Raw genomic sequence first — 22,554 nt, forward strand, 5'->3', positions numbered from 1 at the left:
GCCAGGGAAAAGGAACCAGCAAGTAAGCCCCTCGCCTCTGGCTTTAAGCCCCAACCACCACAAATACCTGCCCCATAATTAAAGGCTCAGCAGGAATCTGGCTCTCTACAAATGGGGTTTTGTTTACAAGGCTCCTAAGGAGCAGGGGGTGGGCGCTCATGGTTTCCACAGATGAAGCCTGCTCCCATGTTTGCTTTCTAGAGCTGCCTTGAGCCTTCCCTTTCCATCCCAGTGTTGAACCTGGAATAGATGCAGGACCCTAAATATTTCACATCTCGAAACGCCCTCCTGTGGATTAAAAACAAGGGTCGCTTTTGGTTTCAGGGAAGACCATACCTGATTAAAAAAAAAAAAAAATTCTGCAAAGTCTGAGAAAATACAAAGGCCCACCCAACAAAAATGCTTTCAGACCTGCAGGCTGAGGGGAGGGCTCCGTTTTTAGCTCCCTGGTTTCCAGTGGAGCTCCAGTCCCCGTGCAGGGCTTGCTCTCAGAAAAACCAAACGTGCATCAACGCGAGACACCCAACAAACAGTGGGAAGGCACATCGTGCTGAGCAAAGAAAAAGAGTGCACCATCATCCGCCTTCCAAAAAGGAACAACGCAATCGGAAACTTCTTTCCATCCTCAAGTCCTCACAATCCGAACACCTGAAAGCTACCAGGGCCTGTAAAATATTTCCAGTCATTCTCCGTCAGACATACCACCTCTATTAGCAGGTCATTTAGATGACAGGTTTAAACTATAGTTGTCCGAGGTGGAAAGCAAAAGAAAACAGAAGGAAATACAAAAGGTGTTTCTATTTACGTACTTACAGGAGTTGCAGTAACTTGGGAGGTCTTTTCTGGCTTCCTACCAAGGGGATCTCCCACGATGAAAGACAGCCCACTTGGATGCTACTCGTGTCCCCTGGGACCAGCCCATTCTCCATACCCTCCTCTACACACTCACCACCACAAAGGCTCTGGGACCTTTCACAAAGACCAGTAACCTCTGCTATGTTGCTTTCACTGAGTATGAACGGGAGAACCAGTCTCAAATAGATTCTTCTTGCTTTCAGTCAGGAAACAACCACAGTCCCTAGCTGGCCTCTAAAACCCAGCTGCCATCAATTCAACTCCAACTCATGATGACTCCGCGTGTGTCAGAGTAGAACCGTGCTCCATAGGGTTTCCAGTGGCTTATTTTCTGGAAGTAGATTGCCAGGCCCTTCTTTTGAGGCACCTCTGGGTGGACTTGAACCTCCGACCTTTCAGTTAGCAGGTGAGCATGTGAACCATTTGCACTATCCAAGGACTCCAGCCTGATCTCTAAAAAAATCTGTCCCCAATTTGTCCCCAGCTTCATCCCCGACTACTACCCAATCTTTCCTCTCCAGCCTTGCTTCAAGCCCCATCCCTGACTGCAGTGCCCAACCTCCAATCTGGTAAAAAAAACTTCGGCTCCTCCAAGCATCTCCCGACTCCGGATCATGCCAGGAGGAAAGAGCTCTTCCTCAATTTCCACGGTCTCCTTTTCTATCCCGCACTTACTAGTCTCACTCCGGCCCTACTCCAGCAGCTGTGTATACCTCACCTCAGCTACACCATAAACTCTGCCTGAGGCAGGGGCTGAATTTTACAAGCCTCACTCACCTCCCACCAGGCCCCCAGCCAGCCAGTTAAGAACTGTCTCTCTGCAACCCCTCCTAAGGCGAAGTCTCTCCACCCAGCTCTGCCCCCCCCCCCCCCCACAGGCCCCTGGTCTGCCCCGCTGGCCTCCTCTGCTCTGGAAAAAGCAAAACCAAACACCTCCCCCCCGCCGCCCCTGCTGCCCACTGCAGCGGAATCCAAGTGACATTCTCAGCCCATGCTCTCATCGGCGCCCTGGGCAGGCTTGGCATCAGGGAGAAGGCCGAGCTGAGTGAACAGGACCCCTGCCAGGAGCAGAACGGCCCTCCGTGCCTTGTGTGGCTTCCTCACCAAGCGGCCAACACCGGAACCAGCGAGCTGAAGACAGAGTTGGCTGCGCAGCCCTGGGCGGGCACCCCTCACCCTCCACCCCTACCTGGCAAGGCTGTGAGAGGAAGGAAGGAAGGTAGGTGTGGGTGCTTCACCCACTGCCTTAACAGGAGTCAGCGGCCTGGATTCCCAGAGCCAAGAAGTGGAGGATCTTGACGTCCCCGCTCAGTGTCCAGAGATATCCCACCCTCAATCCTTCTCTCAGATGCCATCCATCCTTGCTCAGTGTCCAGAGATATCCCACCCTCAACCCTTCTCTCAGATGCCATCCGTCCCTGCTCAGTGTCCGGAGATATCCCACCCTCAACCCTTCTCTCAGATGCCATCCGTCCCTGCTCAGTGTCCGGAGATATCCCACCCTCAACCCTTCTCTCAGATGCCATCCGTCCCTGCTCAGTGTCCGGAGATATCCCACCCTCAACCCTTCTCTCAGATGCCATCCGTCCCTGCTCAGTGTCCGGAGATTTCCCACCCTCAACCCTTCTCTCAGATGCCATCCGTCCCTGCTCAGTGTCCGGAGATATCCCACCCTCAACCCTTCTCTCAGATGCCATCCGTCCCTGCTCAGTGTCCGGAGATTTCCCACCCTCAACCCTTCTCTCAGATGCCATCCGTCCCTGCTCAGTGTCCGGAGATTTCCCACCCTCAACCTTTCTCTCAGATGCCATCCGTCCCTGCTCAGTGTCTGGAGATATCCCACCCTCAACCTTTCTCTCAGATGCCATCCGTCCCTGCTCAGTGTCCAGAGATATCCCACCCTCAACCCTTCTCTCAGATGCCATCCGTCCCTGCTCAGTGTCCGGAGATTTCCCACCCTCAACCCTTCTCTCAGATGCCATCCGTCCCTGCTCAGTGTCCGGAGATATCCCACCCTCAACCCTTCTCTCAGATGCCATCCGTCCCTGCTCAGTGTCCGGAGATTTCCCACCCTCAACCCTTCTCTCAGATGCCATCCGTCCCTGCTCAGTGTCCGGAGATTTCCCACCCTCAACCTTTCTCTCAGATGCCATCCGTCCCTGCTCAGTGTCTGGAGATATCCCACCCTCAACCTTTCTCTCAGATGCCATCCGTCCCTGCTCAGTGTCCAGAGATATCCCACCCTCAACCCTTCTCTCAGATGCCATCCGTCCCTGCTCAGTGTCCAGAGATTTCCCACCCTCAACCCTTCTCTCAGATGCCATCCGTCCCTGCTCAGTGTCCGGAGATATCCCACCCTCAACCCTTCTCTCAGATGCCATCCGTCCCTGCTCAGTGTCCGGAGATTTCCCACCCTCAACCCTTCTCTCAGATGCCATCCGTCCCTGCTCAGTGTCCGGAGATTTCCCACCCTCAACCTTTCTCTCAGATGCCATCCGTCCCTGCTCAGTGTCTGGAGATATCCCACCCTCAACCTTTCTCTCAGATGCCATCCGTCCCTGCTCAGTGTCCGGAGATATCCCACCCTCAACCTTTCTCTCAGATGCCATCCGTCCCTGCTCAGTGTCTGGAGATATCCCACCCTCAACCCTTCTCTCAGATGCCATCCGTCCCTGCTCAGTGTCTGGAGATATCCCACCCTCAACCTTTCTCTCAGATGCCATCCGTCCCTGCTCAGTGTCCGGAGATTTCCCACCCTCAACCTTTCTCTCAGATGCCATCCGTCCCTGCTCAGTGTCCGGAGATATCCCACCCTCAACCTTTCTCTCAGATGCCATCCGTCCCTGCTCAGTGTCCGGAGATTTCCCACCCTCAACCCTTCTCTCAGATGCCATCCATCCCTGCTCAGTGTCCGGAGATTTCCCACCCTCAACCTTTCTCTCAGATGCCATCCGTCCCTGCTCAGTGTCTGGAGATATCCCACCCTCAACCTTTCTCTCAGATGCCATCCGTCCCTGCTCAGTGTCCGGAGATATCCCACCCTCAACCTTTCTCTCAGATGCCATCAATAAGAATTCACAGCAGCCCTGTGTATATCAACCTGGGTGCAACTTTCTGACAAAGGAAAGAAACTGGTAACAAACTCGCCTTCAATTCAGAGCCCACAGTGGGAAAAAAGGATTGTGAATCCCCCGCAAATAGCTGACACACTCCTTCACAGAAGTTCAAAAGAGAAACCAGGGTGGAGTTCAGGGAGAAAGGGAGGGCGCAGAAAACTCTCAGGGGCTTTTATCCCCTTCGTTTAAACACTCCGCATTCTCAGACAGCTGAGGTTCCAAGAAGCACATTAAATGCCCCTTGAAGATTTCAGATGAGCGGATAAAAGGGGCTAACGGAGTTCTCAGGAAGCCTCGCCCTGCTCAGGGCTCCATGCTGGCAGAAACCCTAAGACCGTCTCATCTGTCTCTAAACTGCTTACAGGATTAGCAGGAAAGCTTGATCGATACTGATTTTACTCACCATTCAATTCCACCCCGCTTAAAACTCAGCTGTGAACAAAAACAAAACAACATAATAGCAGGGTCAGATTTAAAATAGCAAGCATGACTTGTAAACAATGAATGCTTGTAAACAATTAACAGTCACCTGCCCTGCCTTCTGGATTTGCTGGGAGGGAAGCACAGTTAGACACTCTGAAGTGGGCTGCTGCTGGGCTAGTCTGTCTTCCCATCAAAACCCCGCTCCACCCCCAGTGACAACAGTGTCAGCTTTACCAAGCAGTCCCAGGGAACTGTAAAGAAGAACTACTTTCGATTGGATTAAAATAGGTGTGTGCTCACCAAGGTAGGGAAAAAAAAAAATTTAGGGGTGATATAATACTTACCAGGAACTGAGTTTTCAAAAAATGAAAGTTAAGCTGTCCTGGAGTATAATTTTTCTCTACGTAGCTTCTGAAAACTTTAAAAGAAGGTATTATCTTGCAAATGGAAGCCCTGGTGGTACAGTGATTAAGAACCCGGCTGGTAACTGCAAGGTTGGCAGTTTGAATCCACCAGCCAGCCACTCCTTGGAAACCCTATAGGGCAGTTCTACTCTGTCCTATAGGGTCGCTATGAGTTGGAATCGATTTGACGGCAATGGGTATCTTGCAAACGAAGAAAACAGAATCATGTGATATTCCCCAATAATTTTGTGTTACTTAAACAGCATTCGCTTCAAGAAAAGCAACAGGGTGCACAGAAGACGAATTGCATATTTCAAGCACCTGGACAAAGCTTGGTCCTGGGTAGCATAAACGGTTTTTGCGCTACTAACCAAAAGGTTGGTGGTTCGAACCCACCCAGCAGCACCACTGAAGAAAGGCCTAAAGATCTGCTTCTGTAAAGATTAAAAAAAAAAAAACAAAAACCCACCCACTGCAAGGAAAACCACAGTCCAACTTGCAACACAGATCACCAGCCGGCAGCAAGCCTCCTGCTACAAGTCCCAGACCAGGAAGAGCTGCTCCCATGGGCAGGGCTAGGGAGGCACCTCTCTTGTAAGGCCCCCAATAGACCTCGCCACCTGGCTATCTTGTTTGTAATCCAGCAGGTCCAGGACTAAAGCCTTGGTGCCTGGTTAAAAGAGTGGGTGACAGCTTGGTACAAAGAACTGGCCCCAGAGTGTGTCCGCAGGGATGAAGACAGGCAGCCCCCAAGTGGCACAGCCCTCAGAGCCTCCGTTTGCTCATCTGTAAAGTGGAAGGCCTGGCTCCTTTCTGATTTTGAGATGCTCAGATTCTTGCCTGCAGAGGTCAAGCTCTCTCCTTCAGGGCTCATTATGTAACCAGGGAGTCAGCTTGCAATAAAGAATTGAGCTGTCAAAACAAACGAACAACTTCCAATGTAATCAGTGAGGGAACCAAATATCTAAACAAATCTCTCTTCTGGAAAAATAAGAAAATGAAAAAGCAATTACACATCACATGGCTGATTAGCAATAAATTTCATTTGTGACGATGATGGCACGAGAGTTTGACTCCTGACTTGCCTTCCTTGAAAGGAAAACATTATCTGCTCCACTTGCTCATTATAGAAAACAAACCCATCCCTCGTGACTGGGCTCAAATCCACAGTTTCTTGTGAAGCCTCCCCTGACCTCACACTTCCTCCACCACGTTCCCCTGGCACCTGCCATACCTCAAAGGCACTCACCCCTCTGTTCAGCTCCTCAGGGCTGGTCTCCATGGGCAGGGACTGGGCTTCCAGAATCGTCCTCCCCCCACCCCCCACCATCCCACAAGTACACACTCACAGGAAATCAATAAAGGCGTATGTTTTAAACCAAAGGAATCAACTCCTCCTTTTGAGAGAGCTCGTATCACAAAAGATAAAGAGCGCTGTCACTTATGAGTTTGTTCCATTAAGTTGGTTAAGTGGTTTACGCTCAAAATACATCTCCCTTGGAAACACTACCAAAGGTGACAGACTCCAAACCAGCAGCACTAAGCCTGAATTCCGGGTCCTGGGAAGCAGAAATCCCATGCCATCAAAGGGGGCAGAGCAAGAGGGTAGTTTAGTCTCGCTGTCCTAGAGAAAGACTCTCCAGCAAAATGTTTACTCATCAATATTATTCAGCCATAAAGAGAAACGAAGTTCTGGTACATGCTATGACATGGGTGTACCTGGAAAACATGCTGCTGGGTAAAATCAGTCAAAATGAAGGGACAGATTGTGTAGGATCAATGGGCAGACACACAGAAGTTTACCCGTGGTTACTGAGGGCTGGGGGAGGAGGGAATAGGAAGCTAATGCTTACGGGGCACTCAGTTTCTGTTTGGGGGCGATGAAAAACATTTGGAAACGGGCAGCGGTGATGGTTGTACGACATGGTGAATGGAATTAATGGCACTGAATTATATACTTAAGAATAGCCAGAATGGCAAATATTTTGTGATACGTGTATTTACCACAACAAATTTTATTCTTTAATTTTTACAAATCAGGCCACATATCTGCAGCTGGCTGCCTGCACCCCGGCTGAGCCCCCTTCTGCAGGCAAGGGGCCCAGTCTCTCAGGACTCTTGTCCCTGTGAGCAGCCCTCAAGGTACAAGAGTCACCAAAAACCCCATTCCAACTCAAAAAAAAAAGACTGATTCCGCTCAGAGCAGCCCTACTACATGAAGTAGAACTGCCCCATAGGATTTTCAAAGCTGTAAATCTTTAAGGAAGGAGACTGCCACATCGTCCTCCTGCATAGCGGCCTGTGAGTTTGAACCACTGATCTTTCAGGTAGCAGCTGAGCTTAACCACTGCACCATCTGGGCTGCTCACAAGGGCCACAGGCTCTCAATCTTCCCCACTCTCTAAAATATTCTTGTTTTCTGGTTAGTTAGATTCATGCTTTACAGGTCTCCTGTCCCCTGAACATCCCTGTCGGGCTCTTCCCCAGAAGCCCTGCCTCCCTTTCAGGCAGGTAGAGAGTGGACGAATTTACATAGGGCACCTAGTATGAGAAGGAACAGTTCCTGCCATTGGTCGCCCCATACATCCACCTTCTTAACAGGATGCCTGTAATCCAAACAATTCACTGTGAGGCCAAGGGCTCAGCAAGTAGACCTGAGTCCCCATCCCCCTACCAGAGGCACAGCAGCTGGGTCAGGAAGGAGAGAGGGGTAGCAAAGGTAGGCAGGTGTGTTTCTTCCCCAGAGAAGAAAAAGCTCTACATGGTGTTTGTGAAACTTGACATAAAATGAAGCTAGAGTCTTAAACTAAAGGTCAGAAACAGTGAATGTAGCTAAGAGCAGAACATCAAAATCTATCAACATCCAGGAGGGTGCTGCTTTTTTTTTTTTTTAACTATTTTGTTGGAGAGTCTTCCTCTAGGACAGTGAGACAAACTACCCTTTTGCTCTGCCCCAATGGGACTTCTGCTTCCCAGGACCCAGAATTCAGGCTTAGTCCTGCTGGTGTGGAGTCTATCACCTTTGGTGGTGTTTCCAAGGGAAATGTGTTTTGAGTCCAAACCACTTACTCAACCAACTTAATGGAACAAACTCATAATAAACAACTCCCAGCGTTTCCTCCATCCTTAACAACACTAGCTAACTCCGAGTGCTGATGGCACGCGCTATGTTCTAAGCGGTTTACCTGTATTAGCTCATGAAATACTTGCAGCAACCCTCTGAGATGGGCACTGTTACTATCTCCCATTTTACCAGGAGGAAGCAGGGCAGAAAGGTTGAACATGCCCAGGCACAGCCAATAGGAGCCTCTCCTGAGAGTCTCTGGGCTCTAACTGACAGCTCAAAAGGGAACCCAAAGGGGCAGAGGTGAATAGGTGCAGCACTGTGCATGTTTAGGGCAGTGACACTATTCTGCAGGATACTGTAAAGGTGGACAGATGACATTATGCCTTTGTTAGAACTCACAGGACTGGGCGACACAAAGACTGACCCCTAATTAAACTTCAGACTTCAGGTAATGATAATATTGTATCCACACTGGTACCTCAATTGTAACCAATATACCACAGGAATGCAATATGTTCATAATAGCAGAAACTGTGTTGGGGGAGGAGAGTGGGGGGAAATGGGAACTCTCCATAATTCCTGCACAATTTTTCTGTAAAGCAAGACTGCCCTGAAAAATAAAGTGTATTTGAAAAAATTAAAAAGAGAATCATGACCACCGAACAAGACCAGGGAAAAAGTTGTATGGCACCAGGCAGGAGGTTTCCTTTCCAATTGGGGGAAACTGATATTGTGTGAACGCTTAGGCTCTACGTGCTAGGACAGGTGGAGAACGATTTAAAATTTAGAATTCACTGTTCTGGTGGTAGGAAAATAAGACAAAAGCCCACAGGCCAAACGATATCACCCTCCTACCAAGCATCTTGCATTACTGTTTTTTTAATGTTACTTGTTGAGTGAAGACAAACAGATACAGTTGCAAAACAGGCAGCTTCCACCTAGTAGCACTGACCCTGGACTAAGAATGGGCAGTTGCTTCTCATCAAGAACTACAATGTTCCCAGTCAATTTAAACACAAATCAACACAAGCTAAAGGTACCAGTTAGCAAATCCCACACCTAGACACAATGTTGGCACCCTCTTGGAAACAAATCTTTCCTCTGGGCTCCTATGGGGGTAAAAAGGGCTAGAAATAGCCCCTTCAAGGCTGGCCAGCACTGCAGGGCAGCCTCAGACAGGCCAGCCAAGGCCCTGGGACACCCCATCCCACCACCAGCTTGGGGCCACCGGACCCAGTGCAGAAGGAAACAAGGGTCATCACTAATCCAGATTAGGTTTCCAAGTTGTAATCAAATGAACTCCCAGCAAATGAACGCTAAGGATGCTCACCTGAAAAGGTCTTGTTTTCACTTTTAAGTTTGAAGTACCTACTGCACCCACAGGTGTGCACTGGTCCTAGACCTTACCTGTCTCTAACAAAGGTCAGAGGTTCACTCTCCATGGGAGTTTCTCTGAAGTCCAGCTCAAGGGGGAGAAAAGGTCGAATGTTGCTGTTTCTAAACAGTTATGCTATGCAAACTGCTGCACTGGAAGTGAAGTTCGCTCCTCCTAGGTCTCCCCACGCAGTATCTACAAGGTGCCAGGAGCTTTCTTGAGGGGTTGCCCCGTGCTCCTGTCCCTGTCCTCCAGCCAATCCTAGGGCCATGCTGCTTCTGCCTTACCATCTATCTAGACTGTGCCCTCCCCCACCACCCCGAGCCTTGGTCACTAGCTCCTCCAGCAACCTAGCCATCACACTGAAGACCCTGGTCTCACCGGTCATCCCCTCATCCTACATCCAGGCCAAAAAGGGTCCTGTCACCTCCTGCTCCCTTGGCCCCTCATCACCTCCTCATCTACGCCCTCACTGGTTCACACCCAGGGCTCCTATCTCAGATCCTCCCCAATCCCAACCACATCAAGGGACCAGAGCAGTCCCCAGTGCTCATACGGTTTCAAAGCTCATGTCTCTACCTGCCAAGTTCATTCTCCTGGTGCCCCTCTGGCTCTGACACCCACTCTCCGCTCTGTCACGCAGGCACCCTCGCTGCTACCCACACACCACGCAGTCTTCCTCTGGGCCACCAATGGTGCTGTTTCCTTGGACTTTGCAAGTCAAATATACAGGGCACACAGAAGTCAAACATCTTCTAGAAAGCTGGCTTGAGCTATACAGTAGCTTAAAGACTCCGCCCCCTACAGCCCACACATAATTTAGCACTGAATACATACCACTTGTTACTGTTCACCTGTACTTAGATTTTCCCAACTAGACAGCAAGCTCCCCGAGGAGGAAAAAAAAAAAAAAAATCACTCGTTTTTTTCCTATGCTTCCCACAGACCTGAGGCCACTGGAAGCCCTCAAAGCTTTGAATGGCAAGCAAAGCTTGGTCCTCGCCCCACTGTTCCGCTCCCACCCTCCTCCTCCTCCTCTGTGAGGAGATGACCTTGAATGTTAGGATCCACCTGGGCCAGCCTGATTGGTGGTTCCAATCGCTGGGCTGAAGCTCGAACTTCCAGGATTCAAACTTGATTGTCAATATGGAAAACGAAGTCGCTCCATGAGTGATGACTATGCCCCAGTCGTGGGGGGGGGGGCGTTGCAGGAGCCCCAAAGAGAGATAGGGGTGCAAAATGGTCAAAGCATCCATGTGTGGGGTGCTTTCTATTGGCCCGCTCTGCTGGACACCTTAGATACATTATTGCTAATCCTCCCATCATCCCTGGCCAAGCCAAAAAAACCAAAACCAAACCCGCTGCCATCGAGTCAATTCCAACTCATAGCGACCCTACAGGACAGAGAAGAAATGCCCCATAGGGTTTCCAAGGAGGAGCTAGTAAATTCAAGCTGCTGACTTTCTGATAGCAGCCAAGCTCTTAAGCACTGTGCCACCGGGGCTCCAGACCAGTTACCGCAGAGCTCAGTTCTGACTAATCTCAGCCCCATGTGTACAGAGTGTAACTGCTCCACAGAGTTTTCAAGGCTGTGACCTTTTCCAAGCAGATCACTAGGCTTTCTTCCTCTGGGTGGGTTCAAACTGCCAACTTGTTTGGTTAGTAGCTGAGCGCTTAGCTGTTTACACCACCCAGGACTCCTCATCACTGGGCAAACCAAAAAACCAAACCTGTTGCCATCGAGTGGATTCCAACTCATAATGACCCCATAGGATACAGCAGAACTGCCCCGTAGGGTTTCCAAGGAGTGGCTGGTGGCCTGGAACTGCTGACCTTTTGGTTAGCAGCCAAGCTCTTAACCACTGAGCCAGCAGGGGACCCCATCCCTGGCCAGAGCAGTACTATTCCAAATTACAGGTGAAGATACTGAGGCTTGTAGCTCCCTTTGCCTCTTTGACAGGGAGGCTGAGGGGGACAGGGGAGGTAGTTCTCATCCCAGAGAAGCCACCTTCAGAGGGAGTGTTGCCCATACGCACCCCACCCCCACGGAAAGCACAGATGAAAGGCGGCCAAGGTCCTGTCTTGTCCCGGCTCATCTGGCAGGTGCACATCTACCCTGCTCAACACTCATATGAGGATTTTCACAAGACGCTTTTTCACAGGCTGCACTTGAAATTAACATGCCAGGTTCAAATGATCACGTTTACATTTTCTGTAGGAAACATCACACCTCGCAATTCTCCTCGGGAGCATCATAGCTTTTAACGATAATTTCTTAGGTGCTAATTAAGTTCAGAAGTCCACATTATACCCTCCTAGGCAAACTTTCTCGTGTCAGAAGCAGGAGCAGGCTCCACCTTCTATGATGGCCCCACCATGAGATACTGAGGGCCAGGGCCATGCCTGTGTACTTGGCACTCACTTACCCTGTTCCCTTCAGAGCCTCTTCTGCGATGCCTGGAGTCAGAGGCCACACACTAAGGGGCCAATTTAGATTGTTTGCTCCTAAAGGGCTAGAGAAGGGAGCCCTTTCAGACCTGGCTACTGCCCCTGCTAGGATTCAAGACAAAGTTTACTGCCCTCGCCAAGCAACAATGCAACAGACAGAAGCAAACTTCTGTTCACGGTGGTTCTGCTAGTTCCAACCAGATGTTCCTAAGAGCCCCAACCTCTACCACGTGTCTGAGATGCGAGCTGAAGGGCCATGAGAAACTGCCCTGTCCCACTCGCCGCTGAGAGCAGGCAGTCAGCAGTGGCAGAGAAGCCTGACCCCCTTAACCCCAAGTTTGCCCGCAGACCGGGACAAGCAAAGCCCCGCCTGAAGGTGCCACCTTTCTATCAGGCACCACCCTCCACAATGGTGTAAAGCACACTATGAATGCAAGAGGATGCTGATGAATTATTCATTAAATCATGTCCACTGGGAACTTAATGAAACAGGGTCTCTGTGGGGCTGTGGCAGGCTGGACGCAAGGCAAGACTCACAAGCAACCTTTCTAGAAGCAGTAATTGTTTTTATTTACCTGAATATGTAAGAAGCCTAATGAAATAATAATTTTAAAGACAACGTCTTCCTTTCGAGTTACACCTAATAGTAAGTGCCGTGATAAAATGTTTCAGCTGGTAGAGTTACAATGAGTAGACAAAAATAATTACATCTGTTGCATACAAACAGAGCTTCAAGGTGAAAAGTGCATTAATTTAAGAAGGCTTTCATTTCGTGAGCTCCTCTTATGCACCAGGCACAGGTCCACATTCTGGGGACTCAAAGATGGCCAAGAGACCACGCCTGTCGCCGTCCCATGGAGGGAAACATACAGGGGCATCGTGCTAAGAGAGCTGTAAAGAGAGGTGCTGTGCTTGGAGCACCCACCACCCATGCAGAAACAAGGCTACCAGAAAGGGTGGAAGTGTAGCTAACTCTCAAAGGAGTCTGCCAGCAGGCAGACATTGTCATCCCAGGACCTCCACCTGCCTGCCAAGCCAGGAACCTGAGGGAGTTCCACGTGCTGCGGAAACAGCCGGAGTCGCTCAGAAGGTCTGGGAGGAAGGTGGGCTGACGCCCTCTCTCAGATAGCCAGACAGACGATTTCTAAATTAAAAATCATAGAAGGCAATCACAGGGAAACAGGTTTAGAACATTTGTAACAGAAAAGTGACTAATCACCTATACATGAAGTAGTATGGTCTCACCAAGAAAAGGAGAAAGTGAATTCTGAAAACACCAATGAGATTCGAAACCAAATACAGAAAAACAGCTAGCGAAACGCAGCCAAGGAGGGCCTGACACCAGTAACAGAAGCTGTTTTCATTTTCTATTAGGACTTCTGGCTCTGAAGCATCTTCACTACGTAAAACAGCCCAAAAAGAGACGCACAAGCATGATAATTAAAGTGTTAACACGTATTAAGATGGAGCGATGGAAGGTGAATCACGCTTTGTTTTCCAAAATGAACCAGGAGTTCTTCACTTCTAATCTGAAAAGAAATGCCTGTATGTTAAAATAATTCGCTTACTAAAGTCCTGTGAAGACATCTGAAAGCTCTGCTAAAGAGCTGAACTATGTCTGTTCACAACATTCACGAAGACACTAAATTTCTCACACTAGCTCATGGGCACAGTAGAGCAACTTTAATCCAAAACCAGATCCCAACAATTTGTACAGAAGCCTCAAGTCTCCACATTTTCCTTCAAGTGGGACTAAGCCAGAAAGCAAGATCTAGAGAGGAAAATCTCTTGTTTCCATCAGGGCTTCAAACCAGTTTGTCCCAGTAGGAGCCCCTGCAGAGAATCTGCCTTCACCCCAGATACCCTGAATCGGAATCTACAGTTTAACAAGATTCCCCAGGTGATTTTTATGGATAATAAGTTTTGAGAACCACTGCTCTACTAGGAGGAGCCCCGGTGGTGTAACGGTTAAAGTGCTCGGCTGCTAACCGAAAGGCCAGCGGTTCGAACCCACCAGCAGCTCCCCGGAGAAAAATGTGGCAGTCTGCTTCCGGAAAGATTTACAGCCTTGGAAACCCTATGGGGCAGTTCTACCGTCCTACAGGGCAGCTATGAGTTGGAATCAACTCCGTGGCAGCAGGTTGGTTTTGGCTCTACTAGTGGTTCTCACAACTGGTCAGCATCATTAGCATCACCTGAGAACTTGTTAAAAATGCAAATTCTCTGCAGGGGTTCAAGCCAGAACGAAAGGTCTGAAGCCCTGATTTCTATCCTCAAACCAAAACCGAACCCGTTGCTGTCAAGTCGATCCCGACTCATAGCAACTCTTATAGGACAGAGCAGAACTGCCTCATAGGATTTCCAAGGAGCTGCTAGTTAGCAGCTGAGCTCTTAACCACTGCACCACCAGAGCTCCAATTTCCACCCTTAACACAAAATTCAGCCATATAAGAGGCTGCATTTTCTTTCTGACCACTAGATGGCGCCTACACATTGGTGAGGTGGCCAAAGTGCGCCCTGGACACTTCTCAAACACCAGTAGAAACTGACAAATGAAAAGATTAATGGAGAAAACATAATAAACAGCTCTCTGAAATGAGAGGTGAACTGCAAGGGCTGGCCATTGCTTTACTGCAAAAGGTAATGCCACACAGCTGTGTTTAACAAGTAAAAGTAATCTTCTTGTGAAACACCTGTGCGAAACAAAGTTTTATTACAGACCAAACACCTATGGAGCACCTACTAAGCGCCAGGCTCTGTGTCACACAAATGACAAGGCCAGTCAAATCTCAAATGTGACCTCTACTTCTGGCACTAACCAAAGAACGTCTCTGTTCAAGTTTGTCACATCTGTAAGATCAGGAGCAGCTAAAATCTGAAGGCTTACTGTTCTAAGCACTTGAACCAAAACCCAGCGCCATCGAGTCAATTCCGACTCATAGAGACCCTATAGGACAGAGTAGAACCGCCCCATAGAGTTTCCAAGGAGCGCCTGGTGGATTCCAACTGCCGACCCTTTGGTTTGCAGCCATAGCACTTAACCACTACACCACCAGGGTTTCCTCTAAGCACTTTAAAAAAAAAAAAAAAGTGTATTAACTCATTCTACATTTATGAATAAATGTATGAGTCAGGCCCTATTAGACAATCATGACCCCACAGATGAAGAAGCTGAGGCACATGACAATGAAATAATCTGCCTGCTACCTCAGCCACCAAGAAGCTGAGATTAAACCAGGCATTAGCTCCACTCTCCTCTACCACTTGCCCATCAAGTTGACTCCAACTCATGACGACCCGTGTGTGTCAGAGTAGTACTGTGCTCCACAGGGTTTTCAATGGCTGATTTTTCAGAAGGAGATCACCAGACCTCTCTCCCAATGTGCCTCTGGGTAGACTCAAACCTCCAACCCTTTGCTTATAGCGGCTCGGCACATTAACAATTTATACCACGCGGGGACTCCTCCGCAGCCCTCTACAGCCTCTTAAAGTGACAAAAGCCAAAGAACAAGACAAAACATATCACTGTTAACCAGCATGGTAGCATTTATGATACAAAAGGAGTAGGGAGAAGGAAATCAGGGCTACAGAAGCTAGGACGACAGGGAAAGCTTTAGGAAGGACAAGGAATCTGAGTTAGAACTTCAAGGATGGTATGTATCTCAAATCTACTAAAACCACAGAAAGGTATTGGAGGAAAAAGAAATCAACTGATTTCGTGCTCCAGCTTCAGTTACAGCTTCGTTTGTACAACTGAATATAGTTTTCTAAATATTTTAGAAAACGTTTAATGTTGTTTTGTCAAAAAAGAAGAAATCCCCGCTTTTTTTTTTTTAAGTCTTTACGATTTCTGTTAAGACTCAGAAAAAGTGAAGTAACTTGCTCAAAACCAAAGAACTAACTGGAAGCTAAGGAGGAACAGAACTAGGTTACTTTGCTATGCTCTAGAGGAACACTTTCCACTGGAGTCCATGGGTAGCAAAGCAATGAGTAGGCATTCCCGGGCACAGAAACAGTGGGAGTAAAAGCATAGAGACAGGAACGGCAGGGCTTACCTACCACAGAGCTAAAACACAGGCACCGGCAGGTCCTGGAAATTAACACTGGATGCCTACAGCAAAGTCAAATGAAGAAGCATTACAGCCCAGCATTAGGAGTCTTGCGCTTGATTCTTAGACCACAATGACACACAATTTTGAGAATCTGGGGCTGGCAACTCTTTCTCCATCAAGGCAGAGGAACTGCACAGGAGTGTGAAAGGCCAGTTTAGATACCAACTGAGCATCTAACCAAAGAGCTAACACAGGTGTAGGCTGGACCAAGGTGGGACCCAGGTGGAGCCAGAAACACAGCAAATTAGAACATTCTCAAGGGACTCCGTGAGGCAGAAAGGAAACATTCGATTAACCAGGCTCCCCAGAAAAGGATGGTTTGAAAAACTGAAATTTAACTAGAATGTCCACCCTGACCAAACCTTTGTTGCTAAAAAACCTTATTGAGGTGCAGGTAAGAAGGAAAATTCCAAATACATCACCTCAGCGACCAGGGCTATGATAAAAACCGAATTTCCTGTGATTAAACTATACTACATAGTGACCTAACATATGCCATGTACTCATCGTCCACAGAATCACGGAAAACTGGCACAGGAAACCTCCCTCTGTCTGCGTGCCTTCGCAGCAAGCTGTGCTTCTCCTTCACGTCCTGAGTCTGAAAGCATGTACTGCTCTGGTACCGTGAGACCCAGGAAAATTAGGCGAGAGAACAGACTTGGGAAAGAACTGATAAATATGAGCACAATCGATGAGGATTTTACAATCTAAACACAATTCATCTCTAACGAGTCAGAAGACTGTTTGCAAGCTGACAGAGCTAGCTGGGTCACCGACCACTCACCTTTCTCCTGGCTGGTCTTTCATGGCATCCTTCCTACCTTTTCCACAGCATCTCCCTCGAGAAGTTGGTAAAGACCGCTCTGATACTGCTCATTTGGGAGAAACTGTTATACGCGACGCCTCTCTCCCCAATTTTCAGACTTCTGTTCCTTGCAAGTACTATTACCTAAAATTTGCCTAACTCAAATTGGTGATATCTCCTTCATGTAGTCAAAGATGTATTTCCCATAATCAATTTTATTGAGGCAAAACACTGACTATATTTTACAGGGGAGGACAAGCTGAAGTTAAACATTCAAAATCTCTCAGGAGAACTTAGAAGTTCTGCTTTGTAAAACCATTTATGCTTTAAGACTGTCAAAATATATTTGCTCTCCCATGTCAAGAGTAATTTAAAAAGCAGTGTGCACACCTGAGCTACCAAACTGACAACGAAGTCCACAAGGCCGATACAGAGAAAGCTGGCACCATGTTAAAAGAACGTGGCCAAACAAAATTGTACAAATAGCAACAATAATGGACATCACAAGCCTGCATTCAAAACTGTCCGCATTTGGATGGATGGGTGGATGGATGGATGGACCAACCGATAGACGGACAGTCGGATGGATGGAGATACATACACACATCATTCTGAACAAATTGCATTATCATAGCTATTACTGAAGTAGAAGGCTGTTTTATCAAGGGGTTAAGATGATGAAGAGTGAGATAGAAGACTAAAGTTCATTTCAACTCTCCGCAGCAATTCTGGACTAGTAATATAATACTTCCTAAAGTCTTTAAAATATATATGCTTTAAGGAAAAAAAAAAAAAAAGACAGACGCCCAGCCTATTACAATGCACACATTCAAGGTAAGCAGAGCTATCTTTGCGGTACAGGATGGCACCGCTCACAGGTCTGCACGCTGTCCCTACATAGCTAGCCAGATTTATTTCAGTAAGAAAGTGTGGACTTCAGGACACCAGCCATCATACCAGGGGCAGTCACTTAGCTCATGGACACATTCCCCCAACACGTGTCTTTATAAACTAAACCATCAGCAGCTTTAGCCAGGGAGAGGATAAATATGAGAATAAAGGCAGTCCATGCTTACTTTTTCCAAGTCATATATAATAGCAATGAAACATCGTAAAGGTTGTTGCAATCACAGGCGTTCATTAAAAAAAAATCACTTTCTGTTGAGTCTTAGTAAAATCTGAATATATAAGTTTGAAATTTCTATACGTCCAGGCCAGGAAAAGGTTAAAAAAAAATGAAAGGCTTGTTTGCTAGTTTTGTTTCTTTAGTATTTTAAATAAGCACTGCAAGTAATCTCTATAGTTTGATTCACATCTTTAAAACTTACAAAATATTTTATAGCATTAGAAATAATTTTTAAGCCTGAAGAATTGACCCCAATAAATACTCAACATATATTTATTAAGGAAGAAAACAGAGAGAAGAAAACAATTTCTCAATTCAAATACAGAAATATCCGTATTGCCAAGAGTTTAAAACTAACTTCAGGAGCCATAGTAAAGTGAAAAAGAAATAGGGAAATCTTCAGTTTGTATCTGGGACTTTCAAACATAGTAAAACTAGCCATTTAAAAACAGAAAAACAACCTTCAAAAGTCCAAAAGTCTCAAAGATATAGTTAATATTTTGAGACAAACAAAACCAAAGCAATTTTAGAAGAGAAACTTCATTCATGCTAAGGGAACATGCATCTATTGAGATAACAACCTAACCTTAGCTTACCAGCCATTTTATGCAAAACATAATGCTCTGTCCTCAGAACCAATCAACTACTTTACAGATGGGGAGGGGGGGAAGGGCGGGTGAGAAAGGATGTTTACATATTTAAAAGTTTTAATCTTTCCAAATACTGAAAATCAGTTATGCTCCCAAAATGTCCACAGGTCTCAATGCCCACAAACATCAGGCTTGTTCACACACACACACACACTCCTAAGTTTTAGCCAAATCACATCTTTAATAATTGGAGAGTGTCCTCTTGATAATTTCATGCCTAACAAGAGAGGTCAGAGTACATCATTTATTATTCATATTGCTGTCTTTAAAGTGTTGAGATTTTTCCTTCGGAACATTCCAGAGAAATCTAGCCACTAGACCCCAAGCATGTATGCGACTACGACATATTTAGTACAATTGAGAGGAGCTCGTCTCTGGGGCTCACGGCACCTGTTGTGAGCTGGCTAAGAAAAGTAGCATCGAAGCAAGCTGGCTTGGGGGCACAAATGCCTCTCCTGTGAACTAGGGGTGACTTCTAAATGAGTTTTGAAAACAAAACAGGGCTTGGACGTTTTACAAGAAAAAACCCTTAGGATTTTATTAACCCCTCGATCTCACTGGTACCTCTCACACTTTTGAAACAAGCAAGTTATTTTAAATTATACAAATTCTTAAAGGTATGAGTTTCCTTACGATCTCCAGAAAGCTAAGTAACTAAGCGATGCGTAACACCAGAAAGCTTTTGAAATAAGTCCCATCAACTCAAAACGCCCCCTGCAACGTTCGTGTATACACTTCGGACTCCTAAAGTTTTGGTGTGGAGGTAGGCTACACCAGAGCACATTTTAAACCACAACTGTCATAACCAATGTTAGAAGGCAGTGCTGCTGATCAAGATGGACAAATGTCTCCTGTATGTCATGGCCTGCAGTGACGTTCCAATTCAAGGGAAAGTATCAATAACACAAGAATGGCGAAGAACAAGCTCTCCAAGGATCAACGGTAGTTTACTTCGTTTTAAGTTTACAGAAATGCTTTTTAAAGAGCCTTTAAAAGATGGCGCGCTGCTCGTTGGGGATGTGAAAACTGTGTTTCCTATACTGACTCTGAAAAAGATCTGAATTGTCAAGCAACTTTGTTTCCTGCCCAAGCCAAGCCTGTTGCCCTTGAGTCAATTTCGACTCATAACGACCTTAAAGGACAGAGTAGAACTGCCCCATAGGGTTTCCAAGCAGTGGCTGGTGGATTCGAACTGCCGAGTTCTTAACCACTGCGCCACCAGGGTTCCAAACAGGAGTATATGAGATGCCATAAGGGCAAAAGAAAAGTCGTCTTTCTTGGTAAGCTCAAACATTGCCTATACAGGACCCAGCTTTCATACAGTAGGCGCCCAGTATGTGCTGGCTGGATTCAGCTGCTTCCTGCAGGACGTGCTTATAAAACAAAACCCAGGTTAAAAACGACACTATTCTCCCTTGAGGGCTTCCCCTGGCAAAGCTCTGAGACAGTCAGTAAAAATGACACAGTTGATTTTCATTACTGTCCTGATCTTTCAACAATAGGAAGGGCAGGAAACACTTTTTTAGTGAACTAAGCCTTAGACAAAGACCAAAAACAAATGTAAACAACAGTTATTCTCTAGGTCTTTTCCTACTTGAGCACCAAGATAAAATTTTGGATAAAGGCTCAATAGCGAAAAAGAAAATGTCTTCGCCATACTTTGAATCTTTTGCTCCATAAGAAATTTTCATTTTTTTTTTTTTAAGTCACTTGTAAGCCTGAAACAACTACGATATCCTAGAAAGATTCCTTTTCCCACTCAGATCCCGGAGCCATTTAAAAAATAAAATAAGCAACAAAGGGAGAAAAAAAAAAAACCCTGCGTTAAAATGAACAGTTCATCCTGGGTCTTTACTACCACTTGTGGTTAATACAGAATATCAAAAAACAAAGTGGAAATTCTTTATCGTCATAAAACATTATTTCTTTGTTGGCGAACATAAGTAAGAAAACTGGAAATACAAACAGCCATCTAGAGTCAGCTCCTAAAGCCAAACTTTATCTTGAACAGACCAACGCCATTTCATATTCAGTTGAGGATTTTACTGTAACAAATTTGACTTTCACTAGCACTCGTGTTTTTTAACTCACTCCTTAACTCGAGCTATGCATAACCAAGGTCCTTTTCGCCTGCTTGTCCATTTCTACCAAGGCACTGAATCCCTACTGCCAGAGTGTCAATGACCAGTTTTGTGTATTGCTGGACTTCACGGATCAGAAAAACCCCATACATTAAAAAAGAGAGACAGACAGCAACCTGCAGGGCAAATTTACTTAATTTTAGCCTACCTTCTGCATTCAAGGTAGCACAACGCGTTCTTCTCAACCTTCACATATTTCTTTAAAAACAAAATAAAACAAAACATGGCTTTATTGAGATATACATTAAAGTCATGTTTTGTAGTATATTTGATATATTTAGAGCGGTGCAACCATCACCGCAATCTAATTTTAGAGTATTTCCTCACCCCAGAAGAAATCCTGTACCCATTAGCAGTCGTTCCCCATTCCTTCGTCTCCCAGCCCCTGGCAACCACTAAGCTACTTTGTCTTTACGGACGTGCCTATTCTGGACACTCCACACAGTAAATGGAATCAGACCACATGTGATCTTTTGTGACTGCCTTCTCTCAGTTAGCACCATGTTTTTATGGTTCATCCATTCAACCTTGGCATGTTTCTCAAGGTTGGACTTTTCTAACCCTTTTGAAAAATCAAACGTATGACCTTTGAAACTTGGAACCTTGACCTATACCCCACTTCTCCTCAAAATACCATATCCTTGCATTTCTCTCTAGAAAGTCTAAACTATAATTCGCTATTTAGACTTTTAAAAATTCTTATTCTGGGTTCTCCTTCTGATAGGAAAACACTAACTTCTTTAAACACCAACGTTTCACATACCTATGTTTCTCTGACAATAAGATATTATCACGGGGCGGCGGGGGGTTGGGGGGGAGACGGCTGAATCCCCTCAGTCCTTTTGATGAAATGGCTACGTAAATGGGAAGTGAATGTTAATCTTAAGGGGAAAAAAAAGAGCCATCAGATTATTCCGCTATTAACTCATAGCTCCCAAGCCTCCCTTATTTAGATGCTCTGTCCACGTTATTTTGATATACAAACCGGTCCATATAACTTCCTTTGCTTGAAAAACTTCTGTATTTTCAAAGTTAAGGGGGAAAAAACCCATCCTGTTGCTCTCACGCTGGCAGAGGAGACGCTAATCCTTATGTCCCCTACCTCTCTACAGAAAACACCCTGATCTTCATCACCGTATTAGACAACGGCCAAGAGAATGCCCTCATCTGTAACTTATTTCTCACTAGCTCCTTTCCAACTGAAAACCGACCGTGTGTTCACACTGAGCACACCATTTAATCCTCAGAACTACAGAGAGAGATGCAGGGAGGGGCAGGTACGGAGTCAGGACCTCAACAAGCCAGAGCCGGGATCTGGGGTGCCTTCTGGCCATCCACCAAGTGTTAAGGAACCAGCCATTTTATAGGGATATTTGGGAAACGCTTTTTGGTGTCAGGAAATGATAAACATACATTAATATACCTCTTCTCCTCCTCCCTGTTTTCACTAGAAAGAACTGCCTTTTACAAAGAGTATTTTTATGAACAGAGCTCCAAACAAGTCATCCTATTTTAAAATGCCAGACTCCTGCTTGGGAGAAACGAGGCCATCACTGCTATTTTGACTTTTCAGAACTTACTAACACTAAAAAATAAAATTAGAGAAACTACACAGTTCAATGGCATGCCATATTAGCATAGATTAGCTCTCCTGTCTTCTAAGTATTCTTAGCTTTTAAAAGCTAGAAACCCTTTCCAGTCCCCCCCCCCCAACACCACCTAAACGAAGTACAAGGGGCCGGGAGGCTTTCGCCCAATCCAGCATACTTAAAGTTCGGAAAACAAAGAGCAGAGGGGTGCAGACTCGTGGAAGGTCCCGGACCCCATCTGTGTCTTCCAGCAACTCTGCAGTAAACACGCTAATTCCATAAAGACTCGCTCCTACTCCAGCGGGAACTCGTTTCTCAGAAGACGTTTGAGAAGGGTTTGTTTATAGAAACCACCTCGATGAACTGCCCTTTTGATGGGGCCAGGCACCCCCCCCCCGCCCCCAGCCTCCCGCTTCTCCCTCTCACTCTTCAAGGTTCAGTCG

The 22,554-nt window shown here is 46.5% G+C and overlaps 2 protein-coding genes across 18 annotated transcripts in view; both read right to left on the reverse strand.

Moving 5' to 3' along the window:
- The window catches only part of IGF1R (insulin like growth factor 1 receptor), a 356,840-nt gene that overhangs the window by 330,184 nt on the left and 4,102 nt on the right, over positions 1-22,554 (reverse strand). The gene's annotated exons all lie outside the window — the stretch shown is intronic.
- Positions 1,762-17,831, reverse strand: LOC126088060 (antho-RFamide neuropeptides-like). Of its 16 annotated transcripts, none has more exons than XM_049906142.1 (4): positions 3,789-17,831; positions 3,162-3,389; positions 2,763-2,990; positions 1,762-2,648 (listed from the first exon to the last, which is right to left on the reverse strand). In XM_049906142.1, the coding sequence occupies exons 1-4, from the start codon at positions 3,918-3,920 to the stop codon at positions 2,112-2,114; spliced, it is 1,125 nt and encodes a 374-aa protein (XP_049762099.1). In that variant the 5' UTR covers positions 3,921-17,831; the 3' UTR covers positions 1,762-2,111. The 16 variants fall into 16 exon arrangements, with proteins under 16 accessions (XP_049762099.1, XP_049762093.1, XP_049762090.1 ...); XM_049906136.1 differs by having other exon boundaries at positions 3,162-3,560; XM_049906133.1 differs by having other exon boundaries at positions 3,162-3,617.

This window comes from Elephas maximus, chromosome 13 (assembly GCF_024166365.1).
Source record: "Elephas maximus indicus isolate mEleMax1 chromosome 13, mEleMax1 primary haplotype, whole genome shotgun sequence".
In the NCBI taxonomy this organism is placed as follows: Eukaryota; Metazoa; Chordata; class Mammalia; order Proboscidea; family Elephantidae; genus Elephas; species Elephas maximus.

What these genes read in the sequence shown, in the direction of transcription:
- LOC126088060 (XM_049906125.1), bottom strand. Translation starts at nt 3,920, where the DNA reads ATGGCATCTGAGAGAAAGGTTGAGGGTGGGATATCTCCGGACACTGAG. An exon ending in GGATGGCATCTGAGAGAAGG is followed by an intron (nt 2,991 to 3,161) that starts GTTGAGGGTGGG and finishes TCTGAGAGAAAG; the next exon opens with GTTGAGGGTGGGAAATCTCC. An exon ending in GGATGGCATCTGAGAGAAGG is followed by an intron (nt 2,649 to 2,762) that starts GTTGAGGGTGGG and finishes TCTGAGAGAAAG; the next exon opens with GTTGAGGGTGGGAAATCTCC.